The following is an 18,240-nucleotide window of genomic DNA, read 5'->3' as shown; positions in this document are numbered from 1 at the left end:
CCACCATTGCCTCCCCCTTTCCAAATTATAATCCCCAGAGGTTTTCGTACATTAATACAGTCCATCTACTAATGAAACAATGTGGACTTCCACAGCACATTCAATTTAGAATCCTTAACCCAACACCAATAGAAAGGCTTTCTTTGCATCATGTTCCAACAGCCAATGAAAAACACAAATGTGTGGTCTGATGTGCTTTGGCGTTTCTTATTATTCTATCAGATACTGACTGGGGCAGAAATTGAATTCATTCTTTGATAAGGTTGAGCCAACTAGTCACTGAAACCGAGGCCCACCCCAGATCCTTAAGTACTCGGCTACTCTGGGAATGGCTGGATGGCATACAATTATTCCTCATGCACGTATGCTGCAGCATGTACACTTGACAATAGATAGGTGACTTACACTCTCCTGCATGACCTGAAGATTGTTGGCCAGCACGCTTCCATCACCTTCCAGCAGAGTGCAATAGACTGCCTTTTGCTTGAAATGCAGGGATCACCATTTGAATCCGTATTATCGCCCTGATCTCAAGCAAGAGAAAGTTGAAACTGTCTTCTGTGCAATGTAAATAATCACTCAGATTTGTTACAGCTGCATGTCACTACTAGCCCCAGGAATACATGTGAACAGAAAACAGCAGCCAGGAGTAGGAAGCCAACATATGCCATGTGTAGCCACCTTCCAGCATAGCGAGTCTTAAGTGCTGGCAAGTGCCTGGTTTTATAGAGAAGAAAGAGGCAGAGATCAAGCACCCGTTATAATTAGAACTGTCCAGGCTTAACCGTCTTGTAATAGAGTCCCACTACCATGGAAACACTGATCCTATCGTGAAAGTGGAAAGTCTTAGCATGGATTTTACATAGGGATACATCTAATGATTGGTTGACTATCTCAGTGATATAATTTAATCATGCTGAAGGAAGCAAGTAATTTCTCACAAAAATTTGAAGAAAAAAAAATAAATCACAGGTGGACAGATAAGACTGCCACCATCACCAGTCACCACGCTTCTCTCAGACGTTGAAAACCCTACTCACTAAAAAGCACCGAGTGCTACAGCCCAATTGGCTAGCTTGAACAGAATTCAAGGGACGATGATCATCCCAGGGTCCAGGTCCGAATGATGGCTTTTAGTATATTGAGCTACAAGAAAACACCCCAGATGTATTCCTCTGCCCTGATCATGGACTGAAACTATCTTCCCATCAAGCAAGCACGCACAGAATGAAGGTGCTGTTGCTACGGCCATGAAGGCCTTGAGCGTGTAAAGCATTGAGGAAGTTTTGCAAAAAGTGAGACAGCACCTTCATCATCTCAAGGCATCTGCTCTCTGCAATAACCCTTTGACCAACCATGAACCCTAAGTTAACAGGGGAAGGCTGAAGTACTCTTCTGCTGAACAGCATTTCCCAGCCTTTTCTTCAGTGTAAATGTTTAGATATACATTTTTTTGGGATTAAATCTTGTATTGTGTTATCAGTCGCTTGAGTGCCTTCTTAAAGTGGCAACCATCTATAGCAGGTATCACAAAACATTTTCCTCTGCGGATTGCTCTAGATGTCCCAACATTTCTTTAACTCATCAGATTACATTTAATGGGTTTATTCTAGAGATATGACTTGAATACCAATGTAAGGCTTAAGACCCTATCCATTTAATGCCCAAATATAAAAGGGTTATGTTCACACTCAAGAGGCATGCATAGTCACACGTAGGAGAATAGGTTTAGGTTACCCTGTAAGCATCTGTTCTTGGCATGTACGGCTGTAGATTCACATGCTTTGCATACTCCTGCCATCTAGTATTGGGTCCGGACGATTGCAAGTTATTTTTCTTTGAAGAAGTCTTTTCCCGTCACAAGGTAAGGGGACTCCTCCTTTCAGTGATAGTGCGCATGTGCATTGACTCCATTATTAGATAGTTTTCCGGCAAGAGGGTGAGAATGGAGTAAGTGAGTAGTACAGAGAGGTCCATGCGCGTACAATGAGAATAATAACTGCAACTTCCATAGGTGTCCAGGGAGGAGAGAGTGCGCATGTGAAGCTACAGCCCCACATGCTCAGAAAAGATGCTTACAGGGTCAGTAACAGTCAGTTCGAGGAATGTGTGCAGTAGATACACATACTTTGCATAGACTGTACAGCAGTACTTTCACAAAGCGGTGGCTAACCAGCGGGCGTTACAGTTGTTTGAAAAAGTGATCTTAGGACTGCCTGTCCTACATTAGCTTATTGATGTGCTAATTCATCCACACAATGTCAGCTAAGGGAATGTTACATAAAAAGGACATAGTTGCTCCTTTTGGACGAGTAGAATGTGCTCTAGGAGGTATAGACAGTTCATATGGCTCTAATATAGCATGTTTGGATACATTTTACAATTCATCCAAAAATACCAGAGTTAGGGATAGGTTTCCCTTTGGGTGGGGAGCAAAGGCAACAAAAAGTTTTGTGAAAATCGTTTGTTCTATCAATATAATACAATAATAGTCTTTTTACATCTAATTTATGCAGAGCTCTGTGACAGGGCCACCCCGGAGGACTCCGGGTGCCCTGGGGGTACCAGGAGGAGCTGGTAAACAACCTCAATGGGGTGTGGCCGACTGACACTACCGGGTCCTGAAGTACCTGAGGAGAGAGCAGAGGAGGAACAGGACATAGTCATCGGCTCGGTGGTGTGTGGAGAGCAGAATTCAGAGCCGAGCGTCCTGAGCAAGGACACAACAGCAGATGACAAGACTCAGAGGGGACACGAGGAGAGGCGAAACAGCAGCGTATCGGCCACCAGAGGGAAAGGCCAAACTGAAAAGGCAGCTGTGGCCCCGTTACCGGGCCACGGCTTCAGGCAAGCAACCTGGGCGACTGGTCGTTGCGTGAGTGGCTGTTTTTTAACGCATACCTCACAGGGTTGTAGACGACCTAGGTGGGACCTTGGGAGTAGTTTCCCTTCTTGTGTTCCGGGATAAGGAGATAGGATCACACTTCTGCACCTTTTATTGATTTATTTAGTTATATTTGTTTTGCTGTGTTAGAGTCGAGGGTGAAGGTCAAACCAAGAGTGGCGGAAGTGTATGGTCTCGGAGTCAAAAGGGAGGAAACCGTCCGGTTATGTTAAGCCTATCATTCCCCTCATTCTGAACTCGCATAGCGCTGTTCTAGGGGGTCACTGAAGCCCAGGGAGCCTACATCCCGCCTTCTCATAGAAACACGGCCCAGGGTGCTTTGGTGAGCGAACTAACTCTTGTGGCCTTAGGCCTAGATGCTAACAGTGTTTCCTTTCTTGGTTATCCTGAGGGTGCGTTGGTATAGAAGATCATAAGGGCGGACGACTACAGCCGAGCGCCTCAAGACCAAGGGGAACGATGAAGGAGAGGAGCGGTACCGAGAAAAGAAAATCAGGATCAAAAGGAAGAAAGACCTCCTGGGTTATCGCCCTCCTAGAGATACACTGTTTTGCTGTGTATAAAACATATCGTCTAAGCAACCACTACGTAGTCCCTTGTCTTGTCCTGTAACAAGCTCTTTCTGCTACAGAATTATGTTGAGGGAAAAAAACAGGTAACTCAACCGATTGGTAATACGAAAAGCAGAGACTACTTTTTGAAGAAATTGTGTTGGTGCGAAGAACCACTCTGTCTTTATGGAGTTGGAAGAATGGTTCTTCCAAGGTTAGTGCACGAAGCCCACTGACACGTCTTAGTGAAATGATGATCATGAAAACACCCTTCAAAGAAAAATTGCAGTGGGCAATTATGCACTGGTTCGAAAGGTGGACCCACAAGTATTGTTAAAAAAATATTAAGGTTCAATATGCAGGTGGAACTTTAGGTGGTATCACTCTTTTAAGGCCTTCCATAAAGGTTTTAATTAATGGTACTCTGAATAGGGATGAGCCTTCACATTGTAGATATAATAGATAACAAATTATGTGCTGTATCGAAGCATCTTGTGGGTCAATTGTTTGGTTATTACAATATATGAACAAACCTTTTGCACTAGGCTGCATAGCATGCTCTAGTGGTAGGTCTCCTTGCCTCTTTAAGAAGTAACATGCAATCTGGTGGTAGATTTAGGTATTCAAATTCTATGTCTTCAGGAGCCAAATTGCTAGGTTCAGCTCCTTGGGGTTTGGATGTCTCATTTCTCCATGGTTCTGGGTGAGAAGGTTTAAGTTGAAGCAAAGCTTCTTATGTGGAACTACTGAGAGTTCTTGTAGTTTGGTTAACCATGGTTGACAAGCCCATGTGGGAACTACTAGAATAAGGGTTAGAGATCTTTGCCTGATCTTCTGAATCAGAAATGGAAGAAGGAGAGGCAGAAAAGTGTAGGCAAATATCCCGAACCAATTCATCCATAGGGCATTGCCTTTGGATCTAGGGTGTGGGAACCTGAAGGCAATGTTTGGGCACTTTGAATTCTCTGCTGTTGCGAAGAGATTTATTTATGGAAACCCCCATTTGTGTAAGTATGGAAGGAGGACTTGCGGGTGGAGTTTCCACTTGTGGACCTGTTGCCACATCCTGCTGAGTTCAGCAAATTCATTGTCTGTCCCTGGAAGGTGTTCTGCTAGAAACTGGATTTTGTGATGTATTGCCCAATGCCAAATAGTCTGAGAGGGGTGTGATAACTGTAGAGTGTGTGTGCCCCCTGTTTTTGTACAGTGCTATCATTGTCCATCCGGACTAGGACAACTTTCCCTATCAGGAGAGGTAGAAATGCTTTCAGCACTAGGTGAAACGCTAGAAGCTCTAGGTAGTTGATGTGAAAATTTCGGCCCCAGAGATCCTAAACTGTTAGATGTTCTAGACTGGCACCCCATCCCGTTAGGGATGCGTACGCTGTGAACACGATCTGTGGAGTAGGATTGATAAAGGGCTGCTCTTTTGATAGGTCTTGTGTGTTCCACCACTGTAGAGATCAAGGGGTCCAGCTGTCTACCAACACTAGATCCTTTAGGTGACCCTGTGATTGATTCCATTGACATGCTTACTATTCCTGTAGAGGACGCATGTTTAATCTTTCATGAGACACTATGTCAATGCAGGATGCACTCCCTATGAGTTGCATGAAAGTTCTGACTGTTAGATGCAGATTGTTTTGGAATTGTAGTAGCAGTGTTTGAAAACGGAATCCTGGCTGCATTGGGATAGTCAGATGGTGGAGATTTGCATTTTTTTTAAATCAGCCATGGTTGTTAGGATATGTGCACATAGAGGGTCTTTAAAAATGTTTTTCGCATGTCGCATCATACCTTTTAGCATTGGTACCAACTGTGTTGTCATGTGTGGTCCCCAATGTTTTGAATAAAAATGGTGGCAATTAAATCTTGATATGAGGTGTTGTCATGAGGAGGTGAAGGTTTGGTAAGGTATAGATCTGGATCCTTGTCTGTGGGAGGATCTATATTATAATCATCCAATGGATCTGGTGGTGATTGGCCATAAGTTTCATACCCAGCCTCTGCGTCAGGATCTGTGTGAGGAGAGTCCTCCAGTGTAATGTCTAGAGGGTCTGAACTTTGTACTAAAGGTGCTGGTGAAGATGGTGGAGGAGCATAAGGAATGGGGTGATGAGGGTAGTAGCCATTTCCTTTATCTTTTTAAAAAAAAAAGCTTATATCCTGTGTCCTGCAAGCTAAGAATCTTCCTTTTTGAGGATGATAGAATCACAGGTTTGGTTGAAATATGTCCTGTGTTTGGACTAATATAAAAGCTTTCTTTTGTTTTGGATCCAGCTTTTCTTGCATAGTTTCCAGAATTGGCTCCTGAGGTTTTTGAGGAGCATCTTTCTGTTTCAGTGCCAACATTTTCGGTACCGAGACAGATTTTTTTTTTTAATCCTTCGGAACCGAAGTTTTAGGTGCCGAAAATGTATCTCGACTCGAGCCAGAAGGCTTGACTTGTGCTTTTGATTCTGAGGCTGAGGGCAGGATTTTCAAAGCAGAGTCTTGGGACCTACCATGGCCGGATGGCAGTGGTGGCCCAGAAGCGTTTAGTTTGGTGGAAGAGGGCTTTGTGAGAAAAGGGTTTTTGGTACTCACAGCACCTTGACCGGCTGGGACATCCTGAGACTCCAGTTCGATCTCCACTTCAGAATCTGAGACCCATACGGAGATAGCCTCTTAGTCTTCCACTGCGGACGCTTCCATTTCTTCCTGTTCTATATCTTTTCCAAAGATATCGGGGGTGTCTTTGATACTTTGCTGCTGCATTTCTCTCCTTCGAGCCAGACGGTCCTGCACGGTCTCTTTAAATCCAAATGAGCGACAGGCGTCAGTCTTCTTCCTTGTGCTCCGGAGAGAGGCACAAGTTACAGATGTTGTGAAGGTCGGTGCGCAGATATTTAGAGCAGCAGAGGGCAGTATTGGAACTGAATCCATCCCATCAGCAGTTTACATGAAGCCCTCAAATAGAATTTAGAAGAAACGGGCTAGGTCTGAAGGTTGCAGGTTGGAGTTTAGAAGATCCAACTAGAACGTTTTCAGATTTGACACGTGGAGGATGGTGAAACACGATTGCTACAATATCGGTGAGGATACAGTGGGTTGTGCACTGAAGGTTCCCGAAGAACGGTCTCAAACCATAGCACCACAAACCACGTCCGAACCAGATGGCAGACAGAAAAGAATCTAACAATAGAGTAGATACCCATGCCTACTATAACCGAAAGGAGGAGTCACCATACCTTGTGACTGGAAAGGAGTTAATAGAAAAACAAGCATTGGAAATGCAATAGGTCTCGCAGCATTAGAGTTAGTGCTTTTAGAATTGTTTATGGGTTTTTTTTGTAAATCTTTAGCATTTTTGTTTCCTGTAGCCAATGCTAAAGAATTACAAAAAAAAAAGCCATAAACATTTCTAAAAGCTCTAACTCAAATGCTCCGAGACCTATTGCACTGTGTGAGGGTGAGGGGTTGAGGGTGAGGGTGGGTGAGGGTGAGTGAGGGTGAGTGAGGGGTTGAGGGTGAGTGAGGGTGAGGGGTTGAGGGTGAGTGAGAGTGAGGGTGAGTGAGGGTGAGTGAGGGTGAGGGTGGGTGAGGGTGGGTGAGGGTGAGTGAGGGTGAGTGAGGGGTTGATGTTGAGGGTGAGGGGTTTAGGGTGAGTGAGGGTGAGTGAGGGTGAGTTGGGGTTCACCCAGAAACCCCAACTATGAACACAATTCCCTGAAAAAAAGCTTCATCAAGGTACCATGCGTGTATCCCATAGGCATGCGCAACATGAAATACTGATCGCATGCGCACAGCGTGATTCGAGGGAGGAGGCTACACTGTGATGAACTACTCTTTCAGACAAGCGCGCAAATATACTTTACTCTTTTGCACCTGCGCACAGCTTAAGACACTGCTCACCTAGCCCTGTATGGACGGAATATAAGTGGACAGGGCCCCGAGGTTTAATTTAATATAAACTCGAGACTCCGGTGAAGTAAAATGTAACTGTTAAAAACATAATGAAACTTATACAGATCCAAAAATCTAAAACACCGATTGAATCCAGAGGAAAACATTTGAAGCTGACGACAACTGAATCGCTTTTGGGACGACTCTCAAGACAGACCCATTAGGTGTGTTCTCCCGACACCCATTATACGTGTTGATACACAACGAACTAACTGAGCACGAGCTTTTTGGTTACATTAGTTTGTCAATATACCGTTTACAGGCAGAGCAGATTAAAGAATGATACAGACTAAAAGAATGCCGTACAACACGGGTATCCTTGACTCGAGCTCCAGCTACAGCTAATGTTTTTCCTAATTGGAACGTGACTTTATTTTACCTTTCTGTCACATTTGTTTACAGGTAGTGGTGTATAATGTAAAATATCCTACCTATTGAGAGGGAATTCAATTCTCGTCTTGTCTCGAACAGACTGCGGGCAGGGGAGGGGGCGGAGCGGGGAGAGGGAACAGACGGAGGGAAGGCCAGATAAGGGGAGGGGGGAGGAGAGTAGGAGGAGGAGAGTAGGGGAGGCACGGCCTAGCGGCCGTGCAATCAAGAAGTGAGGGGGCGGGAGAGTAGGCAAGGCAGGCGGCTGGGGGGAGGGGGGAGGAGAAATGTGACGCGACATGGCAGGCAGAGAAAATGGGGAGGGGGCGGATCCGGAGGTGCGTCGTGACACTCGTGAGGGGGAGTGGAGAAGGAGGGGGGAGTAGAGTAGGGGAGGCACGGCCTAACGGCCGTGCAATCAAAAAGTGAGGAGGCGGAGCTGGGGGAGGCTGTGACAGAGAGAGCAGGCAATGCAGGCGGCCATTATACGTGTTGATACACAACGAACTAACTGAGCACGAGCTTTTTGGTTACATTAGTTTGTCAATATACCGTTTACAGGCAGAGCAGATTAAAGAATGATACAGACTAAAAGAATGCCGTACAACACGGGTATCCTTGACTCGAGCTCCAGCTACAGCTAATGTTTTTCCTAATTGGAACGTGACTTTATTTTACCTTTCTGTCACATTTGTTTACAGGTAGTGGTGTATAATGTAAAATATCCTACCTATTGAGAGGGAATTCAATTCTCGTCTTGTCTCGAACAGACTGCGGGCAGGGGAGGGGGCGGAGCGGGGAGAGGGAACAGACGGAGGGAAGGCCAGATAAGGGGAGGGGGGAGGAGAGTAGGAGGAGGAGAGTAGGGGAGGCACGGCCTAGCGGCCGTGCAATCAAGAAGTGAGGGGGCGGGAGAGTAGGCAAGGCAGGCGGCTGGGGGGAGGGGGGAGGAGAAATGCAACGCGACATGGCAGGCAGAGAAAATGGGGAGGGGGCGGATCCGGAGGTGCGTCGTGACACTCGTGAGGGGGAGTGGAGAAGGAGGGGGGAGTAGAGTAGGGGAGGCACGGCCTAACGGCCGTGCAATCAAAAAGTGAGGAGGCGGAGCTGGGGGAGGCTGTGACAGAGAGAGCAGGCAATGCAGGCGGCTGGGGGCTTGTGCACGCGCTTTGAAGCTCATTGCGCATGCGCATTGAGCTTCAATTTCTCGTGCACTGCAAGGAATCGCCACGATTCCTTGCAAGTTGGATAAAGAGTGGATAAGCCCCCATAGTCTCGCAAGCTCGATGCGCATGCGCATCGACAGGCGAGACCTAACAACTTGCAGACATCCGGATCAAACACTAAATGGAAGGAGTATGCAAAGCAAGTGTATCTACAGCACACATACCCAGCACACTTTATTCTGTTGCACTCAACCTGAAAAATAAAGACCCGCACGGAATGAAAGAGGCTCTTTCTGTCCAAAAGTGTCAAATGAAATAAGAATTACACAGGTAGTATGAAGTATTCTAATAATACTGCAATAAAGTTTGTGGTAGTTAGGAAATCAAGGTGTAAACATGTAAGAAAAATACATTCCAATATTCTTTCTGGTACCCAGATCAGTGCAAAAAGGTCGTGCCCGTGAAGCATGGAGCTAGCAACAAAGTAAGTTACATTTCTTCTCCAGGCACAAAAGATTGCCGGCAACATGAGCAGCCTGCGATGTCCCAATAGTTTGGTTTCAAGGTCGGCAGTGCTGCTCTGTGTAAGCAGCAGCTCCAGATTGATGCTTCATTACAAATCTACACCTCCACACTTCAAAGGAGCTGGGAAGCAGACAGATGTCTCATCTGTAAGCACAGCGGGATGTGCCGATCAGAACTCAGTGGGCCTTGCATCGCTTTAGACTTCAGACCAGCCCAGCCAAAAGAACGTGCCAAAAAATATATATGGAAAATTGTGTGTTTCACTCAATTACCCACAACCAACAACTGCCCCCCACTCCCTTGCAACAACATAAAATAATCACTATATGAATCAGGTGAAGCATTTAAAGGTGAGCATCAAAGTGAGCTTGCTTCGATGTATATCTTCAGATAAATAACTACTGTGGAATGCAGTTAAGGTAGAAAGGGAGTTATTGAAGGAGGTAACACAGGCGTGTTGACAAACTATATACACAATCTACAGACCACTCAATCAGGCTCATAGGATGATGACTTCCACCTAGTCTAGTGTGTGCCGCAAAGCCACTGGGCAGCGCTTACAATTTAGACGCAGATTTTTAAGCCTGGAGCCCATTGGAAACAGACTTCCACAGCTATCTGAATGGATCCAAACTCTAAACACATCTACATTAATAACCCTTGAGAATTGTAAATTTTTATACAGCACTTAAAGCTGCAGTTTGGTCGTCTCAAACCGCTGAAAGGAACAGGCGTTCTTACTGCTCAATGTTGCCAGATGGGAAAGACAGAAGAGTGAGATGATTTGGCAGGATGCAGCTGAAGACCGCGTTGATCATTTGAATCAACCTACTACGTAGGCCTAAGTGACCCATAACTTTATCGAATGTTGCTATTTCGATCACACGTACATTTGAAACATTTGCAGAATTGATGCATTTTATCAGACAAGATCAAAATACACAGATGCTCCTGGTTTGAATTGGCCAGCACTAATCTCTTTTGGTTGGACAGAAATTGGCGCCAATTCCTGAAAATACTCACGAGGGGATAACAAGCAATGGCAAAGCCAATAAGCCTCGCCTGGCTATTATGTACACCAGCGTGGCTGCTGTTCAGCATGGCAAAAATTAGTGGTCTGCAGTGTGGTGGGGTAGATTGGCATTGGGTAGATTGGGGTAGAGTGGAATGGGGTACCCTGGCGTAAAGTGGAGTAGAATTGGGTAGGTTGGGGTAGAGAGAAGTAGACTGGCGTACAGTGGAGTAGGTTAGATTAGAGTGGGGGAGTTGAGTAGATTAGCGTGGTAGATTGGAGTGGTGTAGACTGAGGTGGAGTGTGGTAGATTGGGGTGGAGTGAGGTAGATAGAAGTAGGGTAGATAGAAGTTGATTGGAGTGGGATATATTGGGGTAGATTGGACTGGGGTAGAGTGGGGAAGAGAAGGGTAGATTGGGTGGACTATTTTAGGGTAGAGAGGAATGGTGGTAGATTGGGGCGCAGGGTTCGGGTAGATTGGAATGGAGTGGGGTATAGTGGAGTAGAGGAGACTGGGGTAGAATGGAGTGGATAGATTGTAGTGAAGTGGAGTAGACTGGTGTGGAGTTGAGTATACTGGAGTGGGATATATTTGGGTAGATTCGAATGGAGTGGGGTAGCCTGAGAAATAATTGATTTCAGTGGATTGGGGGTAGAATGGAGTGGGGTAGATTTAAGTAAGTCAAGTAGATAGGAGTGGGGTGGGGAGGAGTGGAGTGGGGTGGGGTTGACTGGAGTGGAGTATGGTTGACTGGACTGAGAGACCGGAGTGGGATAGTTTGGAGAGGGATAGATTGGAATGGAGCTGGATATAGTTGTGTGGGGTATATATTGGGTTAGGGTGGTGTAGATAGGAGTGGGTAGAATTGAGTAGGTTAGTTTAGAGTTAGGTAAGGTAGATCGGAGTGGGGTAGGGTATACTGGAGTGGAACAGGGAAGAATAAATAAATAGGGGTGAGAGTGGGTTGGATTAGATAGGATTCCAGTAGATTTGGGAGGCATATGGTAGACTAGAGTGAAGTGGAGTGCTGTAGATTGGGGAAGAGTGGAATGGGGTAGATTAGGGTGGGTAGCTTGGACTGGGGTAGCTTGGACTGGGGTAGATCCGGGTAGAGTGGAGTGGTAAAGAGTGGAGATGGAAAGACTGGAGTAGAGTTTGGAGTGCAAGAGTGGGGTAGATTTGAGTGGATGCATTGGAGAAGGGTAGTGCGGAGCCAAGGGGCATCGAGTGGAATGTCGTAGAGTTGAGCATGGTAGAATGGAGTGGCATAGAGTTGAAGGGAGTAGAGTGGCGTAGTGTGAAGTATGCATGGTGTGGTAGCGCACTGCCATTACAGAGAACACATTTTCAATTGAAATTAAGATTACATTTGCACCAAAATACGGTTTTACTGCAGACAATGTGTGCATATATCACTTAGTGTACTCATGTGTTTATATCATAACAAATATTTGTTTCCACCACACTTGAAAATTACAAAAAAGTTTTCATTTGTACTAATTCCATTGAAACATCAGCACAATTCATTTTTTTGTTGTGTGCTAGAAAAACATTCTGCACCCTCTCCTCTTAAATGGATACTCAGCAGGATTGTCAAATAAGTTCTTACTTTGAAGTCAGAGAAAGAAAAGGAAACACCAAGCTCCCTCCGAAGAGAGATTGACATTTGACCTCTGTCTTTGAATGCACAGCAAATGTGATCAGGTTACCAGATTTACAGGTCTGTTTACAGAAAACGAATTAGTAGAAAAATACAGAAAACAGGGTTTGGGCCACGGGTAGGACGAACTCAAGCTGAACAGCCTAAAGCAAATAAAGCCAGCAAATAGAAAGCCAGAAAATGCGAGTAACAAACCAGAAAGCCAGTGATAAGCAACAGGCAGAATGCATTCCTATGTTAGCTTTCTTAATGTCATCAAGATGTTTTTAGCAAACCACACAGCACAGTAGGCTACGACCTAAACCGGGAAAGCATAAAAATGTGTGTCCATGTGGCGCTAGAAGAGGAGGAAATACCACCCTTTGGATATCCATGCTGCCCCCTCCTCTCATACACCCAACTCTCTCATGTGCAATAGGTCCTCGGCATTAGCTTTAATCCTGCTTGTTGACTTGCTGGTTACTTCTCTCCACCTCAATGAACAATCCCTATGAGGGTCACCACTCTCCTATTAAAAGAAATTCAAGGGTGGTAGGCTCAACTGACATGACCCTAGCCCAGGGTAAAGTACACTTCCAGATACACATCCAGTACAAATAATTTGAAGTCAAGGGACAACGTTTTGCCACGTTTCGCAAGATCATGTATTGTACTGCAGCTTCTACATAGAAATTACTATCTCTATGTGGAGCACAGAAGCACTTGTCTACCAAGGCAGTAAGGTATACCATGTACAGTGTTTGTTTGAAGGTTGTCTGTTTTGTGATCCTATGTGGGAAGAGCTTCCATGTTGTGTTTGACCAGCGAGGTGTGTTATGGGATGCCGCGCTTAGCAGTTTGGTGGATGATGTGAGATCACAGATGTAAAAGTACAATTTTATTTGAAGTAATTAAGGTCCACATTAGAACACATAAATGAGACCCAGCAGGGAGATGGGCCATTGTAGAATTAGGTTGTGGGTTAACGATTTGTGGAATCTATGGGTCAAACCTTGACGACCCCACAATATTTGAAGTGGTCGAAAGCGAGTTGTCAAGCTGGCCCACACCGATTTTGGTATGTGGAGATTTTAACGTTACAATTGATTTCTCTAGTAATGTTCCTTATAGTGGCAGAAAACCCAGAGTTTCAAGGGCACTCCTATCTATGATGAAATCACATGGTCTGGTTGATATATGGAGCTCAAAATATCCTGACGACCCAGGTTTCACTTATTATTCCTGTCCCCCCCAAGAAGTATTGTAAACTTGATTATGCTCTAATTTCCTCAGGAGAGATTGGGAAAGTCAATATCAAAAAGCTTCCCAAAATATTATCGGATCATAATCCGTTAATTATAAGTCATAGTGGTTTAGGTCCTAATAGGAAAAGAAGATCTTGGACATTTGACCGTAAATTATTAGCCGATGCTGCTTTTATTGAATATTTACGAAACTGGACATGCGAGTTTTTTGCCGCAAATCAATACAGTGCCTCCAGAAACTCGGTCTGGGATTCATTTAAAGCAGCATTAAGAGGGGAAGTAATCAGTTACTCAGCTCTGCTTAGGAAAAAACAACAGGACTATAAGAATAGACTTCTGGTCGATCTGGCTAAAGCAGAGGAACAACATTGTCTGGCATTAACTTTGGGGGAGGAGAGTGCTCAGAGCCAAACTAAGATCTGTCTGATCAAGGCCGAGATACAGAAACAGCTGGCAGATAGGGCATCTTTAGATTACTGGACCCATAGGAAGAAAATGTACGAGACAGGGGAGCAGGCCGGGAGGGCATTAGCCTTAAGAATTAGACAGGATAGGGTTAAAAACGCCATAACATGTATACAGGATGAGGGTCGAGATTATACTGAACCCCAAGAAATTGTATCCGTATTTGAAAAATATTACGAGAATCTATACAGGGAAGATGCAGGGGATACCCCTCCAGATATTTTAGGGAGGCATTACCCAGATTTAGGCCCCAAGTTAAACCCAGATGAAATGGCAAGCCTCGAGGGTGATATAACTAAGGAAGAAATACTAGCAGCACTGTCTCAGTTAGCCGGAGGTAAAGCTGCCGGCTCTGACAGTATACCCTTAGAGATATACAAATACCTGAGGATCGAGATAGCTCCATACTTGCTAGATCTCTTTAACGGTATTATATGCACTGGTATAATACCAGAAACTTGGAGGGATACCAATATTGTGGTATTTCATAAGAAAGGTAAGCCTAAAGAGAACACTGGTTCTTATAGACCAATATCTCTTATCAACTCTGATAATAAATTGTACGCAAAAATCATAGCTATAAGGTTGGGGAGGGTCATTGCTGGCCTCGTCTCCCCATGGCAGCATGGGTTCATTCCTGGTCGTGGCACAACGGACCATGTGAGAAGAGCTATATCTATATTCGAGACTCATGCCGGGGGGGAGGGGGTCGCTATGATCCTCCTCGATGCCGAGAAGGCATTCGACCGCGTAAGATGGCAATATCTTTGGGATGTATTACAGGGGAGAGGCTTTGGTCCAAAAATCTTGAAAGCCATCAGGGCCATGTATCGAGATCCAATGGCTCACATACAATTGATGGGTCTAAGCTCTGCTGAGATCAAGATAGAAAGGGGCACCCGCCAAGGCTGCCCCTGTTCACCGATCTTATTTGCCCTGTATATCGATCCATTGATCAGACAGATATTAGTAAACAATAGTATAAAACCAGTTATTACTAATGGGTTCGAGAGCAAAATTCTGGCATACGCGGACGACCTTGCGGTTATGACACCTGATCCGGCAGCGTCCATGCGAACACTAATAGAGATCACCGAACAATTTGGATATCATTCTGGATATAGGTTAAATGAGGAGAAAACACAGGTGATCTGTTCAAACAATATAATAAAAATGGATCAACGGTATGTTAATTCTGCCACATATCTGGGGGTTATTATCACAGCAGAGACAGATTCAATTATACAGGATAATTTTAATCCATTGCTTAAGAAAATAGAAATAGATTTAAAACGTATGGATGCATTACATCTTTCTATTATTGGAAGAACAAATGTTCTGAAAATGACAATGCTGCCCAAACTACTGTATTTATATAGATCTATACCCTTTCTGATTGAGGAACAAATGTTAAAAAAGACTGAATCCATATTTAATAGCTTCCTTTGGCAATACGGCAAGATAAGAAGAGCAGCTAAGTATATGTCTCTCCCCCAGGAGCTCGGAGGTTTGGGTGCCCCAAATATAAGATTCTACCACTGGGCATGTTTATTAACCCAGATGTCTATTTTATTTCAAGCTGGTGGGGGGCAGACTTATATTAGGGATCCAACTGATAATATGTATATTCCTCCCTCAATATATGAGCTCCTTATGGGGCAGGAAGCCGTGGGTGCCCTACTGAGAAAAAATGGCCGTAGATTTTTAAAAAAAAACAGGCTTAAGACTATACTGGGAGCTTGGGATCTTTGGAAAAGAGTTCAGAAATATCTGCAGATTCCCAGAATTAATAGACATTCGCCGTTATGGAAATCAAGCTTTTTTCCGAACCTCAGTATGGATGGGGCATGGAAGCTCTGGGAGCAACACGGCATTCAGACGATAGGGGATATCGTCTGCAGTGGTAAATTGATGCCATTTGTAGCTATTCAACAGAAGTATGACATATCTATAGGTCATAGCTTTAAGTACATCCAAATCGCACGAACTTTTAGAGCAGATGTAATTGCGGCTTGCTCCCTTGCTCCTAACCCCATCCTTGATTATGTAGTGAACAATGGTGATAGAATAAGGGTAGTATACCAGGAGCTATTGGGCAGGTTGCCTAATGACCTTGAGAAACACGAGGCAGCCTGGGCAATGAAACTACAGGACCCAGATGCAGATTTTGATAAGGCCCTAGCTCTGGATAGGCAGGTACTTAGGTCCTCTAACCTGAAGGCCCAACATTTTATGACTATGTTCAACCTTTACTATACTCCCGATAAGCTACATGAATGGGGGATAAGAGAAGACAGTAAATGTCCCAGATGACAGCAGGACTCGGCCGATTTGGTTCATATGTTCTCTCTTTGTGAAAAACTAGCTACAATTAAAATGGAGATAGAGAAATTCCTGGAGGGGCTGCTAGGCTCAAACATCAGCCTATCCCCAACTGTTATGATATTTGGGATCGATAGTAAACTAGGGCTGAGTGGAAGGAGAGAGGCAGAGGCTTTAATTTTCTTAGCAGCAGCCGTTTTAAGAATCCTGATCTCAGCTGCTTGGAAGGATCCCTCTCCCCCCACTTTCTCGATGTGGATGGCCAGATTTCTCACCATACATAACATAGAATCTTCTCTGTATTCTTATAAAGGTAAAAAATTGCGGGATTTCGGCCTTGAAATGTGGGCACCTGTGAAGGCATGGAGGGAGGGTAGGTCTATCAATGGTGCTTTTATGTAATTTTTCACTGTTCAGTTTGAATGTTGCCAAATCTTTTTAAACAGCGGTATATATATATATGTAAATAGGTATTATTCGAGCAATAACAAATCTGAATTTAAAGGCTGTAGCTATGTATCAACGGGATGTTTTGATATATGAATTTTGTAAATTTTTATAGATGTATCATAATTGTATATTTGTTTTGTTGTGTTTTTTATATTGTGTCAATTCTCAATAAAAATAAAAACAAGAACACATAAATGATAACTTGAAAAACAAAAAGGTACAATGCACACCATTGCATTTTTTTTCCTGATAAATTTGAAATTGGTTCTCTGAATTGTGTTTTTAAGCCAGAGCCTCGCGTTAGGGTTACACTGCTTATTTGTGAAAACCCAAAAATCTGTTTACAGTTCTCAGAAGCAAAAATGGCCATAAGGGTACTGCTATTTATCAACATATTAATCATTGCCATTAGTACTCACATTGTTACTAATTATATCACTACTATTGCTAATACTAGGTTTAATTACTACTACAACTAGAAATGCCAATAATAGCATTTTAATCACTGCTTTATTCTTTGTTACTATTATGACAGAACTGTTATTCTGTTATAAGAGCAATGCAGAAAGGTGCATAATCCGAGCAATGAATTATTCTGGGGTATGGAACAGTGATGGGCTCACTGGTGAAGACACCCAGAGGGGCACAGTGGCATGCCTAAGCTGCGGTTCATGTACACTGCTTGCATCTCTGTCTTTACCTTTTTGCCGATTAGCTTCTTCCTCAGGAACTCTCTGGCCTCGAACATGTAAGGGATGTCATACAGGGGGCGCAGCTTCTTGTTCTTGTCCTGGAAAGGAAAGCACGGGAGAGGGTGAGTGCCCAATGGAGAGGAAACGCTGGAGACTTTGGCCTCAAAGACACTCGATTAAAGAGGGAAAATGTATACACAGTACTAAGCAGACAACGTTAAAATGTAACAAATATACCGCACTCGCCGAGGTCCCTGTGGGCCACATTAAAGATAATTTAAGATGTTGTGCTGAATTTTCTTAGGGCCCAGGACACAAAAGGCATCGGGTTTTAACAGTTTTCTCCAGCAAGTCCCGGTCACAACACAGACCATTCTCCTACGTTTAGGACTAAGATCACAACAGGGCCTCAATTGTCTTGAGGTCAGCAGCAGGCACCACATTTAGGAAGACAGCACCCTCCAGCCTTCTTCACCACTCAATAACACATACTGAGCTGTATACTATTGCAGCTTAAAGATTACTTTGTTTGCTGGAGAAAGTAAAGATTACATCTAATTTGTAGAGCGGCAATGGAGCCAATATGACGCCAAAAGCTGAAGGACTGGTGACTGAGTGGAACTCAGCCTGAGGATCAATGCCTTACCACACAATAGGCCTATTAGTCAGTAATTAGCTCTGCTCGCGCAAAAAGAAATGGTGAGGATGGAATCTGCAATTGCCAATTACTTTTCACACTGCACCTGGCCGGGGAAGGCTCCACACCACATAAATAGACCACAGTAGCCAAATGTCTACAGTAATCACAGGAAGGGCTTCTGAGGGGAATGGCTTAGGCTCTTAGAGAAGAACATCTAAGAGACAACGTTACAGCACCTTCATTGAAATTTCCTAAACGCAGAACAGGGGTACATTGATGATTCACCCTAGG

At 44.2% G+C, this 18,240-nt stretch overlaps 1 protein-coding gene across 2 annotated transcripts in view; it reads right to left on the bottom strand.

The window, feature by feature from the left end:
- The window catches only part of SND1 (staphylococcal nuclease and tudor domain containing 1), a 2,092,018-nt gene that overhangs the window by 1,659,030 nt on the left and 414,748 nt on the right, over positions 1-18,240 (bottom strand). For both annotated transcript variants that reach the window (XM_078677758.1, XM_078677762.1), the window contains exon 11: positions 17,318-17,407. In XM_078677758.1, the coding sequence (XP_078533884.1) occupies positions 17,318-17,407 (90 nt within the window). The remainder of the gene's footprint in view (positions 1-17,317; positions 17,408-18,240) is intronic.

The sequence above is a fragment of the Lissotriton helveticus genome, chromosome 1_1 (genome assembly GCF_964261635.1).
Source record: "Lissotriton helveticus chromosome 1_1, aLisHel1.1, whole genome shotgun sequence".
Lineage (NCBI taxonomy): Eukaryota > Metazoa > Chordata > Amphibia > Caudata > Salamandridae > Lissotriton > Lissotriton helveticus.
This window is presented reverse-complemented; position numbering and strand designations above follow the sequence as displayed.